This window comes from Coregonus lavaretus (assembly GCF_964263955.1).
Source record: "Coregonus lavaretus genome assembly, chromosome: 8".
Classification (NCBI taxonomy): Eukaryota; Metazoa; Chordata; class Actinopteri; order Salmoniformes; family Salmonidae; genus Coregonus; species Coregonus lavaretus.
In genome coordinates this window covers 45,233,554-45,252,997 of record NC_139995.1, presented here as the reverse complement: position 1 = coordinate 45,252,997, position 19,444 = coordinate 45,233,554, and the positions used below count along the sequence as shown (strand labels likewise).

At 41.8% G+C, this 19,444-nt stretch overlaps 1 protein-coding gene across 1 annotated transcript in view; it reads left to right on the top strand.

The window, feature by feature from the left end:
* LOC311134241 (ERC protein 2-like) overlaps positions 1-19,444 on the top strand; it is a gene marked incomplete at both ends in the record, with an annotated part of 77,392 nt that overhangs the window by 37,667 nt on the left and 20,281 nt on the right. Inside the window, 4 exons of the mRNA XM_084167861.1 lie at positions 6,907-7,062; positions 8,369-8,536; positions 9,175-9,342; positions 16,910-17,047. Of these exons, the coding sequence (XP_084023987.1) occupies positions 6,907-7,062; positions 8,369-8,536; positions 9,175-9,342; positions 16,910-17,047 (630 nt within the window). The remainder of the gene's footprint in view (positions 1-6,906; positions 7,063-8,368; positions 8,537-9,174; positions 9,343-16,909; positions 17,048-19,444) is intronic.

Sequence of the window (19,444 nt, the reverse complement as noted above, 5' to 3'; positions counted from 1 at the left end):
CTTTGCCTTTGACAGGATCTTATAATCAGTGCACAATAAAGCCACCGGCCTCCAGTTCTTCACCTCCCTAGGGTCACCCTTTTTGGGCAGTAGGGTGAGGACAGCCCTTCTGCAGCTTATTGGTAGTAACCCTACGGTTAAACTATCATTAACTACTGCTAGCCAATCCTCTCCCAACATAGCCCAAAAATACTTTAAAAAGTCAACGGGAAGCCCATCAATGCCTGGTGCCCTTCCATTTTCCATGCCTTTTAATGCAGTGTATAGCTCCTGCAAAGACAATGGTTGCTCTAGCTCAACCTGAGCTTCTGCAGCCACCTGTGGGAGCCCATCAAGGAACTGTTGTGTCACTGTTTTATCCTCTTTGTACTCACACTTGTAGAGCTCAGCATAGAACTCTACTGCCCTCTTTCTAATTTCACTAGGCTAGTGAGCTCCTGTCCAATCCAACAATGAATCAATCTTCTTTGTCCATTCTTTTTCTCTAAACCAAATAAAAATTTGGATGAGGCATCCATTTCAGAGATTCCCTGAAACTTACTTCTCACCAATGCCCCCTGTGCTCTGATACCCAGCAGGTCTGCCAATGCAGCTTTTTTCCTCTTGAGGGCCTGAGTATGTTCTCGATCTCCTGTGGTCTCAACCAACGTCATGAGTTCCACTATTTCAGTCTCTAGGGCTTTCATTGATCTGGTGATATCCTTGGTGACATTCCTCGTGTATTGATTACACAATTGTTGAATCTGGATTTTCCCTATATCCCACCACTGTTGAAGGGATACAAAACTAGCATTTTGAGACCTCCACCTCTCCCAGAAAAAACTAAAACATTTCCTGAAGTGAGCATCACTCAATAAAGTTATATTAAAATGCCAGTATGCGCTTTTGGGTTTTACATCGTTAATGAACACCACCTCTGTAATTAAACAATGATCAGAAAATCCCACTGGGGTTATAACACTTGATTTACAGACCTGAGATTGATGCTCAAAACAATAAAACCTATCTAACCTGGCCATAAAGATGGTGTTCTCTCTCACATGCGCCCAGGTGTACTGTCTCGTGCCTCCATGTTGACTCCGCCAAATATCACACAGTTCATGTGTTACAATGAGGCGTTTTAAAAAAGTCCTTGAGGCGATATGAGGTTCTTTGTGATTTCTACCTAAATCACTGACTGTGCAGTTAAAATCCCCAGCAATAAATAAATAATCTTCATTATTACATTTCTCAATGGTATTTGATATTGTCTCTAAAAAACATACCCTTTCAACTGCCACCACTGGGGCATATACAGTGGGGGGAAAAAGTATTTAGTCAGCCACCAATTGTGCAAGTTCTCCCACTTAAAAAGATGAGAGAGGCCTGTAATTTTGATGGTAGACATAATGTGTTGATGGTAGACATAATGTGTTGATGTTAGACATAATGTGTTGGAGTAGACATAATGTGTTGATGGTAGACATAATGTGTTGATGGTAGACATAATGTGTTGTAGTAGACATAATGTGTTGTAGTAGACATAATGTGTTGATGGTAGACACAATGTGTTGTAGTAGACATAATATGTTAATGGTAGACATAATGTGTTGTAGTAGACATAATGTGTTGATGGTAGACATAATGTGTTGATGGTAGACATAATATGTTGTAGTAGACATAATGTGTTGTAGTAGACATAATGTGTTTATGGTAGACATAATGTGTTGTAGTAGACATAATGTGTTGATGGTAGACATAATGTGTTGATGGTAGACATCATGTGTTGTAGTAGACATAATGTGTTGATGGTAGACATAATGTGTTATGGTAGACATAATGTGTTGATGGTAGACATAATGTGTTGTGGTAGACATCATGTGTTGATGTTAGACATAATGTGTTCATGTACAGTACCAGTCAAAACCCTCTTGGCATTCTCTCAACCAGCTTCACCTGGAATGCTTTTCCAACAGTCTTGAAGGAGTTCCCACATATGCTGAGCACTTGTTGGCTGCTTTTCCTTCACTCTGCCGTCCGACTCATCCCAAACCATCTCAATTGGGTTGAGGTCGGGGGATTGTGGAGGCTAGGTCATCTGATGGTACAGTGGGGGAAAAAGTATTTAGTCAGCCACCAATTGTGCAAGTTCTCCCACTTAAAAAGATGAGAGAGGCCTGTAATTTTCATCATAGGTACACGTCAACTATGACAGACAAAATGAGATGTTTTTTCTCCAGAAAATCACATTGTAGCATTTTTAATGAATTTATTTGCAAATTATGGTGGAAAATAAGTATTTGGTCAATGACAAAAGTTTCTCAATACTTTGTTATATACCCTTTGTTGGCAATGACACAGGTCAAACGTTTTCTGTAAGTCTTCACAAGGTTTTCACACACTGTTGCTGGTATTTTGGCCCATTCCTCCATGCAGATCTCCTCTAGAGCAGTGATGTTTTGGGGCTGTCGCTGGGCAACACGGACTTTCAACTCCCTTCAAAGATTTTCTATGGGGTTGAGATCTGGAGACTGGCTAGGCCACTCCAGGACCTTGAAATGCTTCTTACGAAGCCACTCCTTCGTTGCCCGGGCGGTGTGTTTGGGATCATTGTCATGCTGAAAGACCCAGCCACGTTTCATCTTCAATGCCCTTGCTGATGGAAGGAGGTTTTCACTCAAAATCTCACGATACATGGCCCCATTCATTCTTTCCTTTACACGGATCAGTCGTCCTGGTCCCTTTGCAGAAAAACAGCCCCAAAGCATGATGTTTCCACCCCCATGCTTCACAGTAGGTATATAATAATATAATATAATATGCCATTTAGCAGACGCTTTTATCCAAAGCGACTTACAGTCATGCGTGCATACATTTTTTTTGTGTATGGGTGGTCCCGGGGATCGAACCCACTACTTTGGCGTTACAAGCGCCGTGCTCTACCAGCTGAGCTACAGAGGACCACGAGGTATGGTGTTCTTTGGATGCAACTCAGCATTCTTTGTCCTCCAAACACGACGAGTTGAGTTCTTACCAAAAAGTTCTATTTTGGTTTCATCTGACCATATGACATTCTCTCAATCCTCTTCTGCATCATCCAAATGCACTCTAGCAAACTTCGGACGGGCCTGGACATGTACTGGCTTAAGCAGGGGGACACGTCTGGCACTGCAGGATTTGAGTCCCTGGCGGCGTAGTGTGTTACTGATGGTAGGCTTTGTTACTTTGGTCCCAGCTCTCTGCAGGTCATTCACTAGGTCCCCCCGTGTGGTTCTGGGATTTTTGCTCACCGTTCTTGTGATCATTTTGACCCCACGGGGTGAGATCTTGCGTGGAGCCCCAGATCGAGGGAGATTATCAGTGGTCTTGTATGTCTTCCATTTCCTAATAATTGCTCCCACAGTTGATTTCTTCAAACCAAGCTGCTTACCTATTGCAGATTCAGTCTTCCCAGCCTGGTGCAGGTCTACAATTTTGTTTCTGGTGTCCTTTGACAGCTCTTTGGTCTTGGCCATAGTGGAGTTTGGAGTGTGACTGTTTGAGGTTGTGGACAGGTGTCTTTTATACTGATAACAAGTTTAAACAGGTGCCATTAATACAGGTAACGAGTGGAGGACAGAGGAGCCTCTTAAAGAAGATGTTACAGGTCTGTGAGAGCCAGAAATCTTTCTTGTTTGTAGGTGACCAAATACTTATTTTCCACCATAATTTGCAAATAAATTCATAAAAAATCCTACAATGTGATTTTCTGAATTTTTTTTCTCATTTTGTCTGTCATAGTTGACGTGTACCTATTATGAAAATTACAGGCCTCTCTCATCTTTTTAAGTGGGAGAACTTGCACAATTGGTGGCTGAGTAAATACTTTTTCATTTACATTTACTTTTTTTCCCCACTGTATATTTCTTCCCTTTTGTCAACTTCAGAAATTGACGTACCTTCTCAATCCCATACCTCCCTTCCACCCCATTTATCTCACTATTTTGTTGTGACGCATCAGATGACTCACTCTCGCTATCCTCCCCAGAAGAAAACTCCACCATCTTTACAACCTGTTTATCTTCAACTGATTTATCAATCTCTACCTTCCTCTTGGAATTAGACCCTTCACCACCCCTTACATTCTTCCTCTTACTCCTCGGTACTTTGAAAACAGCTGCTTCCTTTTCCATTATTTCAATCTCCTCTTGACCTCCAATTTCATTTTTCAGCACCACCTCAGCGACGGCAGTCGCAATCTCACCGACTTTTTCCCCTCCTTCTTTGTTCTGATCTACCACAATTGCCCCCGTATCCACACTGCCTTTCTCTCCTACTTTTCCAACCACATCTGCCCACCTTCTCCCTTCCCCTGCACCCTTAGCATGTTCATCCCTTCGCGGTGGTGCATTAGCTGCACAAGCACTAGAGCTGCTACCAGACTCTACGTGCTCGTTCTCGGGACAATTACGTACCAAATGCCCCTCTCTTCCACAGCCAAAGCATTTAATTGATTCAGTAGAAGCGTAGAAGACATAATCAAATCCATCAATCTTAAAACTGAATGCTAAATTCAGTTCATCAATGTCCTTTTTTAAAATCATATGCACTTGTCTCCTATGAGACACGACATGTTTCAGCAAAGGATATTTGCATCCAAAAAGAACCTTCTTTATTGTAGATACAATTTGACCATTACGAGATAACTCTCGCTCCAACACTTCATCTCTAACAAATGGTGGCATGTTAGAAAGTATAACTTTCTTCGCCATATTCATAAGCGGAAATACCAGCGTCTGTGTCTCCCGCAACACAACACCACTCTCAACTATCGTATTCACCTTTTCAATGGAATCTAAGAATATCACTACAGCGCTATTCATCCTTGAGGCTGATTTGATGCTATCATACACAATGATAGCACCCACTGCCAAGCTACATTCTTCCTCTGAACACCCGGCCGCAGCAGGAATCTTTACTCCATGCCGCCGACTAAGTTTTTCAAACTCCAAACCTCCGCGAGTGGTCATTGCAACCAGCCCCACCCGCTGGTTGTGCCCTCGAGAAAAACAACCTCAACGATCCCACCACCCGTATACGTGCTTAGTGATAGTTAGACAAGATAACCTTAAAACAACTAAACTAATCTATATATATATACACACCAAAACCCAATAGAGTGAAAATAATTCCAGTCGCTCTCACAAATCACTCCTGCTTCACGACTCACTCCCAGCATGCACTCCAACGAGAGAGAGAGAGAGAGAGAGAGAGAGAGAGAGAGAGAGAGAGAGAGAGAGAGAGAGAGAGAGAGAGAGAGAGAGAGAGAGAGAGAGAGAGAGAGAGAGAGAGAGAGAGAGAGAGAGAGAGAGAGAGAGAGAGAGAGAGAGAGAGAGAGAGAGAGAGAGAGAGAGAGAGAGAGAGAGAGCATTACATCCTCTGCTTGATCAGCTTGATCTACTGTAAAAGTGAAATCAATTGGATGACATAGCTTCTCTGACCCATTGAGCTATGGTATGTTGTTGTCTATACTATGTTCTAATGTACTACTATGTTCTCTCTATGGTAGCTTGCGTCTAACTACAATTCGAGGATAGTGATGCATTGACGAGGCACATGGCCATGATAACAGCATTCACACTTTCACGTTAACCCCTTAGATCTAGGACCGTTTGTTGTTGTTTTCGGTCATCCTGTAGTGAGAGCATCTCATACAGCCGGTGTTCCTAGTTCTCCACTGGGTGCTGGATGACCCCTGCTAAAGGTCTAGTTCAAGTTCACAACTTCAGAACCAGTCAAGGGAAGGACAGGTTGGAAGAGGGGGAGAGAGGGAGAAGAACAGGGGTTCTCGGTCTGCAGGAGGAGTGCATGGGAGATGGACCATGGCTAATCTTAAAGACACTGTATTATTTAATAAAAAACCCTGCGAAGCCAAAGCTACACTCAGAGTTGCAGTTGCAGTCGAGAGACTGGTTCCTGCATTGATGTGCAAGCGACTACAGAGCAGTACGGATCTTCTTCCTGCTTCTTCTCCAGGCGTTTCTTTCTGGGCTGGTCCCTCTCCCAGGCTAGATGTGATGTGTGCTGCTCAGTATTTCCAAATGGTGATTCATCCACTGAGAGGCTGTGAGGGAGCTGGAGCTAGATCTGCTGCAGGAGGAGGAGGCTTTGGATTTTTCTTGAGATACTGCAGCGGCTCTCCTCCATACTACTTCAAAGAGCTCTCTTACTCTCTGTCTCTGTCTCTGTCTCTGTCTCTGTCTCTGTCTCTGTCTCGGTCTCTGTCTCTCTCTCTGTCTCTCTCTCCTCTTTCTCCTCTCTCTCTCTCTCCTCTCTCTCTCTCTCTCTCTCTCTCTCTCTCTCTCTCTCCTCTCCCTCTCTTTCAGGTGTTTTGTGTGTACACTGGTCAACCTTTGGAAATGTTCTACTACTGGATTTTAAGTGTGGATGTAGTGTACAGCTGGTGTGTGTGTGTGTGTGTGTGTGTGTGTGTGTTGTCTAGGACACCAAGATAGCATCTTACAGCTGGTGTGTGTGTGTGTGTGTGTGTGTGTGTTGTCTAGGACACCAAGATAGCATCTTACAGCTGGTGTGTGTGTGTGTGTGTTGTCTAGGACACCAAGATAGCATTTTACAGCTGGTGTGTGTGTGTTGTCTAGGACACCAATATAGCATCTTACAGCTGGTGTGTGTGTGTGTTGTCTAGGACACCAAGATAGCATCTTACAGCTGGTGTGTGTGTGTGTGTGTTGTCTAGGACACCAAGATAGCATCTTACAGCTGGTGTGTGTGTGTTGTCTAGGACACCAAGATAGCATCTTACAGCTGGTGTGTGTGTGTGTGTGTGTGTGTGTGTGTGTGTGTGTGTGTGTGTGTGTGTGTGTGTGTGTGTTGTCTAGGACACCAAGATAGTGTCTTACAGCTGGTGTGTGTGTGTGTGTTGTCCAGGACACCAAGATAGCGTCTCTGGAGCGTAACATCAGGGACCTGGAGGATGAGATCCAGATACTGAAGGCTAACGGCTTGCTGAACACCGAGGACAGAGAGGAGGAGATCAAACAGATGGAGGTCTACAAGAACCACTCCAAGTTTATGAAGACCAAGGTACACACAAATATACAGGAAAAAACACCACATGCACTTACTGTAGTTCTGTATGATGTGCCAAACACAATCACTCACAATCTCGATTTTGCTGTGCAGGTTCAAAGTGAACAGAACAGAACAGAGCTGACTGTCTGGCTGACAGTAAATAAGCTAGCTTTAGTATTAAATGAACTGATTTCATCAGGGGAGTGCTTCGCTGGCAGCTATCTGACTGGGAGATGCTTACTTGTTGATTTGTTACTGACTGTACACTTAGCAGAGGAAGACAATAAAGAACACATTTACATCATTTAGCAGACGCTCTTATCCAGAGCGACTTACAACACCATTCCTATGTTATTAAATTCTCTATTTTATGATCACCTCCGAAGCCTTGTCAATATGTTTGTATCCATCTAGCATGACCGATAGTAGAGCATTACCGTTGGAACCCACTGTAACAAACTCTGGTTACGTTTAATTTCCTCATCAACGCTTATCTTATCACATCTTATCCAGTTGGTCCAGCTTTGATTTGCTCAGTCATATTAAACAGTCTGTCATCAGCTGTCTCACAGTCAGGTTAAGTTCCCAGCCTCCCTCTAAGCCTTCCTGTCTGTATGTCTGCCTCCATGCCACCTTGTCTGTCTGTCCTTCTGTCCGTCCCTCCGTCCGTCCGCCAGCCCGCCTATCTGTCTGTCCCCCCGTCCGTCTGTCTGTCCGTCCGTCCCTCCATCCGCCAGCCTGCTTGTCTGTCTGTCTGTCTTTCGAGCCCTCTATCTGTCTGTCTGTGGCGTCTGACCATGTCAAGGGGCATGTCGTCCCCAGGGTGGTGGCTAGCCTCTAGCCTATCTGTAGAATTGTGTCTGTGTGACACATCCAACTCCACACGCACATTACCCATGTGAGGCTGAAACCAGCAGGGGGTTTGTTGTTGTATTTTTAGACCATTATTCATCAATCATAGATAGGGCTGATGTATAATACATGAATAATGCAGGGGAGTCAGTCCAAAATGCATCTTTAATGAGAGGAGAGCCTCGCTGGAATGAACACAGTGGATAAACTGTCCCTCTGTTTCGATGAGAGGATGTTCTGTCCAATGTCCACTGCACAAAACACACCGAGTACAGTCATACTCAGACACCTAATAGACACGCACGCACACACACACACACACACACACACACACACACACACACACACACACACACACACACACATATACACACACACACCTGCCATAATCATACTAGTTAGCTGGCAACTTCATACAAGAGCTAGTTGTGATACTCCCTGTTCTGTGTGTGTCTCCCCTCCACAGATCGACCAGCTGAAGCAGGAGCTGTCTAAGAAAGAGTCAGAGCTGCTGGCCCTGCAGACCAAACTGGAGACCCTGAACAACCAGAACTCAGACTGCAAACAGCATATAGAGGTTCTCAAAGAGTCTCTCACTGCCAAGGAGCAGCGCGCTGCCATCCTGCAGACAGAGGTAGCTACACCGCACACAAACATGCATGCCTGCACATATGCACACACATGAACACACATATGCAGACAAGCACACACGCACACATGCATACACACACACACGCACGCACGCCTACATACACCCTTGGATGATGAAAAAATATATACATTTAAATTATGCAGAATCTTGTTGGGTTCATTAATAAAATGTTTTTTCCCCTGCATGTATTTTGGTCCTTGTCCTGTTTTGGTCCACATCTAAGGGCACATTATATCACCCTCTCCTTGTCCTCTGCATCACACACCCCTCTTGCCCTCTACCCTTTAGTGGGGCATGAACATTGTATTGTAAATGCCAAGTATTTCAGTGAGGACTCCTTCTTCAATTCGACAATGATAATAATAATACCTTTGAACTTTGAACTTTGCCCTTCATGGTTTAGGCCGGGCTTACTGTGAAAGCACTTTGTGACAACTTTACTTAAACCCTTTTGCTCTTTGGGGAGCATTCACAAACTTCCTCCAGTGGGCTGGGTGTTGCGGTGGTTTTCACTTTGTGACCACTGCTAATGTAAAAAGGGCTTTATGAAATCCATTTGATTGAATTTGACCTCTGAACTGTGACATTGTACCTTTGACCTGTGACCTCTCCCCTCCCAGGTGGATGCCTTGCGCCTGCGTTTGGAGGAGAAGGAGTCCTTCCTGAACAAGAAGAGCAAGCAGCTGCAGGACCTGACGGAGGAGAAGGGTACGCTGGCCGGAGAGATCCGAGACATGAAGGACATGCTGGAGGTCAAGGAGAGGAAGATCAACGTCCTGCAGAAGAAGGTTAGGGGCAGGGGGCAGCGGTCAAGGGTCAGGGTTAAGGATCAGGGATTGGTTTAGGTAGACTGGGATTATTCACTAGCTTGTTTAAATGGACTAAAACAGTGACCAACATAGTTTTCTCCAACCATTGCTTACAGTACTGTAAGTGAGGCAGCCTAGCTCTGCTGTTCAACGCCAAAAGCTTTTAGGCATAACATGTTTTTCAGTAGGCCTCAGCGACTCGCCTAAGAGAAAATCTGAGGGAAACATTTGATACATTTGACTGAGACATAGGTTTACAAGAACGCTCTCCCCAGGAATGAGAAAACATCTTGAGAATTGTTACATAGAACCTAGGTGAGAGCTTGCTGTGTATCCCTACAGGTTGTTTGGATGTTTGGTTGGATCCCTGTCTCCCTGAGACCTGAGCTGCGTCCCCTATTGGCCCTCGTCGAAAGAAGTGCACTAAATAGGGAATATGGTGCTGTCATGACGTGACTTTCATTAATGTGATGACTGTTATTTATCGAATCAACTAACTATGTTTAATTGTTACTTTATTAAATTAGTCATGTAACAATTAACTCATTAGGAATTTGGGGCACCACGGAAGAAGTTACCATCTCCCGAATTAAACTCTTAGAAGATATATAGTTAACAGATAACAGTCACTTATCAATCATTACCTCATATCAGTCTCATTCTCAACGTCGCATACTGCTTGATATCTGCAAGAACCCTAACCTTACTTATGAATCAGCAATACACAAATTGGCTTAATCATTTATTTACTAGCTAACTAAATAATAACACAGAATACATACACACACACACGGTATAGGTTATTGATTAAAAACGTAATACAATGGAAACAGGTGCCTAGTGGACTAGCAACAGCATGACTTCTTGGTTATGAAAAGGGAGGGGTCAGAAAGAGAGAGGGAGAGGGAGAGAGAGAGACAAAGAGAGATTCAAACTTATCGCTGAATAATTTGGAAACTACGCTCACAGAAATCAGAATACTTAGCACCCTAACCACTGCCCATTCGAATAAGAAATGCAATGTATACATTTACGTGTAGATGTCTTTGTTCGTCGACTATCTCTGTTGGACTCGATCGATCCTTCGTTGGCTTTAGTGTCCTGTTCAGTGTAAGGCTCGTCCACCAGAGGTCACAATGTCATTCTTCTTTGTAGAGCTTCTCTGGTAGCGAAGTGTTTGTTAGAACAAATATGTTCAGATGCACCAATGGTTGTCTGAGATGGGATTCTACTTTCTTCCCACCTCGTGTCTTTAGTCAAATTTCTAGACTACTTTACATGTAAAGCTGCAGACTGGTAATGCTAAGTTCTAGTGTGTTTATCTTCTCCTTCACCTCGTGTAGAGGTTGAGAGTTTCAGAGTTTCACACCATTTTACACGCCAGTAGCAACCCGGCAATGTTCTGGTCTGAGAGTTTCAACCATTTGTAACGTTTAGCTCACACCTCACGTCTGCTGGTCTTTCTGGTCTAACCATTTTAAGCCGTGTAGCCACAGCTCCATGCTTCCTGGTCTGAGTGAATTTTGTTACCAAGGTAAAAAGGGGGCGTTCCATCACACCGACACAATGTCTGTGCTCCCTTGGGGCGTGGTTACTGACTGGGCAAAAGTTTATATGAAAAACAATTATCTCATTAGAAGACTAAAATCACATTCCTATCTTCACCAAAATACTCTCATACCTAATCATATATTTTATACAACATTTAGATATAAACTTGACAAATTGAATGTGTACACTTTCCGAGTTACAGTTATTTCATTATACCATCCTTAATGACATCACAAAATAATAAACAATATGACATGACCATTCTTAACATTCGGATGATAGAAATAAATGTTCCAATGTTCACTTTTTAGGGGAAATGGTTTTGGCGGCAAAACTGTCTCTCTAGACAAAGGCATTATTTTCTCAATACTAGTGAGCCAGGGAGAGAGTTATCTCCTGCTTAAATTTACAACCCATTGTTGAGGTGTCAAGACCGGCACAGACCCCCCTTCCCCTCTTCTGTGGGAGAGAGCGGGTCTGGCTATCTTCAAACATTTGCCTAGCTGATGGGTCCTTTGATCCACTGTCAGGAGAGTCATGACAGTGCCATTTGGGACACATCCCTGGGCTGGTTGGTCTCTGAGGATACAAATCGATGGTTGTAGCTCTGTCTATCAAGTGTCTCTGTGCTGCTCTCAGGGTAAAAGTGTGTCCACACACACACAGACAAGAAGGAAACGAGGGAGATTCTGCCACACTGCCTCTAGTGTGTTCTATAAATATACACTGAGGGTTATTCTCTCACTCTGACATGCTCTCTTTCTCCCTCTCTCTTTCTTTCTTTCTTTCTTTCTTTCTTTTTTTCTTTCTTTCTTTCTTTCTTTCTTTCTTTCTTTCTTTCTTTCTCTCTCTCTCTTTTCGCTATATACAGTGGGGTAAAAAAGTATTTAGTCAGCCACCAATTGTGCAAGTTCACCCACTTAAAAAGATGAGAGAGGCCTGTAATTTTCATCATAGGTACACGTCAACTATGACAGACAAATTGAGAAAGAAAAATCCAGAAAATCACATTGTAGGATTTTTAATGAATTTATTTGCAAATTATGGTGGAAAATAAGTATTTGGTCACCTACAAACAAGCAAGATTTCTGGCTCTCACAGACCTGTAACTTCTTCTTTAAGAGGCTCCTCTGTCCTCCACCTGTTACCTGTATTAATGGCACCTGTTTGAACTTGTTATCAGTATAAAAGACACCTGTCCACAACCTCAAACAGTCACACTCCAAACTCCACTATGGCCAAGACCAAAGAGCTGTCAGAGGGACACCAGAAACAAAATGGTAGACCTGCACCAGGCTGGGAAGACTGAATCTGCAATAGGTAAGCAGCTTGGTTTGAAGAAATCAACTGTGGAAGCAATTATTAGGAAATGGAAGACATACAAGACCACTGATAATCTCCCTTGATCTGGGGCTCCACGCAAGATCTCACCCGTGGGGTCAAAATGATCACAAGAACGGTGAGCAAAAATCCCAGAACCACACGGGGGGACCTAGTGAATGACCTGCAGAGAGCTGGGACCAAAGTAACAAAGCCTACCATCAGTAACACACTACGCCGCCAGAGACTCAAATCCTGCAGTGCCAGACATGTCCCCCTGATTAAGCCAGTACATGTCCAGGCCCGTCTGAAGTTTGCTAGAGTGCATTTGGATGATCCAGAAGAGGCTTGGGAGAATGTCATATGGTCAGATGAAACCAAAATATAACTTTTTGGTAAAAACTCAACTCGTCGTGTTTGGAGGACAAAGAATGCTGAGTTGCATCCAAAGAACACCATACCTACTGTGAAGCATGGAGGTGGAAACATCATGCTTTGGGGCTGTTTTTCTGCAAAGGGACCAGGACGACTGATCCATGTAAAGGAAAGAATGAATGGGGCCATGTATCGTGAGATTTTGAGTGAAAACCTCCTTCCATCAGCAAGGGCATTGAAGATGAAACGTGGCTGGGTCTTTCAGCATGACAATGATCCCAAACACACCGCCCGGGCAACGAAGGAGTGGCTTCGTAAGAAGCATTTCAAGGTCCTGGAGTGGCCTAGCCAGTCTCCAGATCTCAACCCCATTGAAAATCTTTGGAGGGAGATGAAAGTCTGTGTTGCCCAGCGACAGCCCCAAAACATCACTGCTCTAGAGGAGATCTGCATGGAGGAATGGGCCAAAATACCAGCAACAGTGTGTGAAAACCTTGTGAAGACTTACAGAAAACGTTTGACCTGTGTCATTGCCAACAAAGGGAATATAACAAAGTATTCAGAAACTTTTGTTATTGACCAAATACTTATTTTCCACCATAATTTGCAAATAAATTCATTAAAAATCCTACAATGTGATTTTCTGGATTTCTTTTTCTCATTTTGTCTGTCATAGTTGACATGTACCTATGATGAAAATTACAGGCCTCTCTTATCTTTTTAAGTGGGAGAACTTGCACAATTGGTGGCTGACTAAATACTTTTTTTCCCCACTGTATTTCTCTCTGTCTCTTCTTCTGCAGTGGCTATACTCTCAGTGCAATGTGTCTGGTTTCTTTCTCAGATATCCTATTTCTCTTTCTTTCTCTCTGGCTAGACTATCTTGTTTTATTTCTTACTATCTTAGAAAGACATCTCGTTGTGAAAACGGAGACTCCATATATAGCCATTTACATCCAAACTCTCTCTCTCTCTCTCTCTCTCTCGCTCTCTCTCTCTCTCTCTCTCTCTCTCTCTCTCTTTCTTCTCCCTCAATTAGCAGCAAATCTAAAAGATGGCTAAAATAGTAAAAGCTTCCTCTCCCAGGCGTAAAAAGTCCAACACAGTCACAGTATGTCCCAAATGGCACCGTATTCCCTATATAGTGCACTACTTTTGACTTTGCACTATATAGGAAATACAGTGCCATTTGGAACACACACACAGTCACAGTCCCCTCTAGTCTTTGAGAGGGACTTCCCTGGAAGGAGAGGCAATTAGCCTGAAAACATCACTCACACTAACTCCTAACTCACACTCCTAACTTTTAATGCAGTTGATCAATTTACAGTTCTTTTGACCACATGCTAATTCCCTCTGGCTCTTTATACCTCATCCATCCTCCCTCCCTCTCTCTCTCTCTCTCTCAATTCAATTCAATTCAATTAACCTCTACGGGATTGGTGTCCCATATACGGGACGGTTGAGCTAACGTGTGCTAATGTGATTAGCATGACTGTTGTAAGTAACAGCAAACTTTCTAGGACATAGACATATGGGCAGAAAGCTTATATTATATGGGCAGAAAGCTTAAATTCTTGATAATCTAACTGCACTGTCCAATTTACAGTAGCTATTACAGTGAAAAAATACCATGCTATTGTTTGAGGAGAGTGCACAACAACAAAAAACGTATCACGGCAACTGGTTTAATACATTCACCTCTGAAGGTAAATAACGTACTTACATTCAGTAATCTTGCTCTGATTTGTCATCCTAAGGGTCCCAGAGATAAAATGTAGCATAGTTTTGTTTGATAAAATCAATTTTTATATTCAAATGTAGGAATTGGTTCTACAGTTTGAACCCCTGCTGTCTCTGGCTCCACCCCCACCCCGCCCGGCCTTCTAGATGAGTGAAAGTTAGTGTATAAGCTAATGATCCATCATGTGTGACATTCCTGGGAGTGTGTGAACTTACATTTTGTATTACCATATCAATTTTGTATGTTCTCTATAGTTATGTACTTGAAAATGTAGCAATTTACCAATTAGGCACATTTGGGCAGACGTGATACAAAATAGTCCAGTATTGCAATGCTTCACTGGATCAATCTGAAACTTTAAATATGATTTAAAAAATTAATAATAATAACATCATGTTTTTTTGTTTGTATTATCTTTTACCAGCTCTAATGTGTTATATTCTCCTACATTAATTTCACATTTCCATAAACTTCAAAGTGTTTCCTTTTAAATGGTATCAAGAATATGCATATCATTGCTTCAGGTCCTGAGCTACAGGCAGTTAGATTTGGATATGTCATTTTAGGCGAACATTTGAAAAAAGGGTCCGATCCTTAAGAGGTTAAATTCAAAGGGCTTTATTGGAATGGGAAACATACACTACCGTTCAAAAGTTTGGGGTCACTTAGAAATGTCCTTGTTTTCGAAAGAAAAGCAATTTTTTTGACCATTAAAATAACATCAAATTGATCACCAATACAGTGTAGACATTGTTAATGTTGTAAATGGCTATTGTAGCTGGAAACGGCTGATATAGAATAAAATATCTACATAGGCGTACAGAGGCCCATTATCAGCAACCGTCAGTCCTGTGTTCCAATGGCACATTGGGGTTGCTAATCCAAGTTTATCATTTTAAAAGGCTAATTGATAATTAGAAAACCCTTTTGCAATTATGTTAGCACAGCTGAAAACTGTTGTGCTGATTAAATAAGCAATACAACTGGCCTTCTTGAGACTATCTGGAGCATCAGCAATTGTGGGTTTGACTACAGGCTCAAAATGTCCAGAAACAAAGAAGTTTCTTCTGAAACTCGTCAGTCTATTCTTGTTCTGAGAAATTAAGGCTATTCTATGCGAGAAATTGCCAAGAAACTGAAGATCTCGTACAACGCTGTGTACTACTCCCTTCACAGAACAGCGCAAACTGGCTCTAACCAGAATAGAATAGGCTTTTTCTTTGCAACTCTGCCTAGAAGGTCAGCATCCCGGAGTCGCCTCTTCACTGTTGACGTTGAGACTGGTGTTCTGCGGGTACTATTTAATGAATCTGCCAGTTGAGGACCTGTGCGGCGTCTGTTTCTCAAAATAGACACTCTAATGTATTTGTCCTCTTGCTCAGTTGTGCAACGGGGCCTCCCACTCCTCTTTCTATTCTGGTTAGAGCCAGTTTGCGCTGTTCTGTGAAGGGAGTAGTACACAGTGTTGTACGAGATTTTCAGATTCTTGGCAATTTCTCGCATGGAATAGCCTTCATTTCTCAAAACAAGAATAGACTGACGAGTTTCAGAAGAAAGTTATTTGTTTCTGGCCATTTTGAGCCTGTAATCAAACCCACAATTGCTGATGCTCCAGATACTCAACTAGTCTCAAGAAGGCCAGTTTTATTGCTCCTTTAATCAGCACAACAGTTTTCAGCTGTGCTAACATAATTGCAAAAGGGTTTTCTAATGATCAATTTGCCTTTTAAAATGATAAACTTGGATTAGCAAACACAACGTGCCATTGGAACACAGGATTGATGGTTGTTGATAATGGGCCTCTGTACGCCTATGTAGATATTCCATAAAAAATCTGCCGTTTCCAGATACAATAGCCATTTACAACATTAACAATGTCTACACTGTATTTCTGATCAATTTGATGTTATTTTAATGGACAAAAAAATTGCTTTTCTTTCGAAAACAAGGAAATGTCTAAGTGACCCAAAACTTTTGAACGGTAGTGTATGTTTATATTACCAAAGCAAGTGAAATAGATAATAAACAGAAGTGAAATAAACAATAAAAAATGAATGGTAAACATTACACTCACAAGTTTCAAAGGAATAGACACATTTCAAACGTCATATTATGTCTATGTACAGTGTTATAATGATGTGCAAATAGTTAAAGTACAAAAGGGAATTATAAATAAACATAAATATGGGTTGTATTTACAATGGTGTTCTCCTCTCTCTCTCTCTCTCTCTCTCTCTCTCTCTCTCTCTCTCTCTCTCTCTCTCTCTTTCTCCCTCTCTCTCTCTCTCTCTCTCTCTCTCTCTCTCTCTCTCTTTCTCCCTCTCCCTCTCCCTCTCTCTCTCTCTCTCTCCCTCTCCCTCTCCCTCTCCCTCTCCCTCTCTCTCTCTCTCTCTCTCTCTCTCTCTCTCTCTCTCTCTCTCTCTCTCTCTCTCTCTCTCTCTCTCTCTCTCTCTCTCTCTCTCTCTCTCTCTCTCTCTCTCTCTCTCTCTCTCTCTCTCTCTCTCTCTCTCTCTCTCTCTCTCTCTCTCTCTCTCTCTCTCTCTCTCCCACCCCCAGATTGAGAATCTGCAGGAGCAGCTGTGTGATAAGGACAAGCAGCTGGGGAACCTGAAGGACAGGGTGAAGTCTCTACAGACTGACTCCAGTAACACTGACACTGCACTGGCCACCCTGGAGGAGGCGCTCTCTGAGAAGGTACAGAACATAGAGATATAGGGCCCAGAGTTTCATGGTAGGAGAACTTAGAACCACAAGTTCAGGTCACATGACCTGTATATGCATTACTGAGTTTAGATGGAAATGTGAGCAACACACAATTGATCAAGAACTTGCTTTCAGTGTTGTTTTGTGGCTCGACTTTCCTCTGAAGAGAGACTGTATGTTTTCAAAAGTAATAAGGATTATGATATAGATAGCTCTGTTGTGGTAGACATAATGTGTTGTAGTAGACATAATGTGTTGATGGTAGACATAATGTGTTGATGGTAGACATAATGTGTTGATGGTAGACATAATGTGTTGTAGTAGACATAATGTGTTGATGGTAGACATAATGTGTTGATGGTAGACATAATGTGTTGTAGTAGACATAATGTGTTGTAGTAGACATAATGTGTTGATGGTAGACATAATGTGTTGATGGTAGACATAATGTGTTGATGGTAGACATAATGTGTTGTAGTAGACATAATGTGTTGATGGTAGACATAATGTGTTGATGGTAGACATAATGTGTTGTAGTAGACATAATGTGTTGTAGTAGACATAATGTGTTGATGGTAGAAATAATGTGTTGATGGTAGACATAATGTGTTGATGGTAGACATAATGTGTTGTAGTAGACATAATGTGTTGTAGTAGACATAATGTGTTGTAGTAGACATAATGTATTGTAGTAGACATAATGTGTTGATGGTAGACATAATGTGTTGTAGTAGACATAATGTGTTGATGGTAGACATAATGTGTTGATGGTAGACATAATGTGTTGATGGTAGACATAATGTGTTGATGGTAGACATAATGTGTTGTGGTAGACATAATGTGTTGATGTTAGACATAATGTGTTGTAGTAGACATAATGTGTTGATGGTAGACATGATGTGTTGTGGTAGACATAATGTGTTGATGGTAGACATAATGTGTTGATGGTACACATAATGTGTTGATGGTAGACATAATGTGTTGTAGTAGACATAATGTGTTGATGGTAGACATAATGTGTTGATGGTAGACATAATGTGTTGTGGTAGACATAATGTGTTGATAGTAGACATAATGTGTTGATGGTAGACATAATGTGTTGATGTTAGACATAATGTGTTGTAGTAGATATAATGTGTTGATGGTAGACATAATATGTTGATGGTAGACATAATGGGTTGATGGTAGACATAATGTGTTGATGGTAGACATAATGTGTTGATGTTAGACATAATGTGTGGTAGTAGACATAATGTGTTGATGGTAGACATAATGTGTTGTGGTAGACATAATGTGTTGATGGTAGACAGAATGTGTTGATAGTAAACATAATGTGTTGATGGTAGACATAATGTGTTGATGTTAGACATAATGTGTTGTAGTAGACATAATGTGTTGATGGTAGACATAATGTGTTGATGGTAGACATCATGTGTTGATGGTAGACATAATGTGTTGTAGTAGACATAATGTGTTGTAGTAGACATAATTTGTTGATGGTAGACATAATGTGTTGTAGTAGACATAATATGTTAATATTAGACATAATGTGTTGTAGTAGACATAATGTGTTGATGGTAGACATAATGTGTTGATGGTAGACATAATGTGTTGATGGTAGACATAATGTGTTGTAGTAGACATAATGTGTTGTAGTAGACATAATGTGTTTATGGTAGACATAATGTGTTGTAGTAGACATAATATGTTGTAGTAGACATAATGTGTTGTAGTAGACATAATGTGTTTATGGTAGACATAATGTGTTGTAGTAGACATAATGTGTTGATGGTAGACATAATGTGTTGATGGTAGACATAATGTGTTGATGGTAGACATCATGTGTTGTAGTAGACATAATGTGTTGATCGTAGACATAATGTGTTGATGGTAGACATAATGTGTTGATGTTAGACATAATGTGTTTATGTACAGTACCAGTCAAAAGTTTGGACACACCTACTCATTGAAGGGTTTTTCTTTATATGTACTATTTTCTACATTGTAGAATAATAGTGAAGACATTAAATAACACATATGGAATAATGTAGTAACCAAAAAAGTGTTAAAGAAATCAAAATATATTTAATATTTGAGATTCTTCAAATAGCCACCCTTTGCCTTGATGCCAGCTTTGCACCCTCTTGGCATTCTCTCAACCAGCTTCACCTGGAATGCTTTTCCAACAGTCTTGAAGGAGTTCCCACATATGCTGAGCACTTGTTGGCTGCTTTTCCTTCACTCTGCCGTCCGACTCATCCCAAACCATCTCAATTGGGTTGAGGTCAGGGGATTGTGGAGGCTAGGTCATCTGATGGTACAGTGGCGAAAAAAGTATTTAGTCAGCCACCAATTGTGCAAGTTCTCCCACTTAAAAAGATGAGAGAG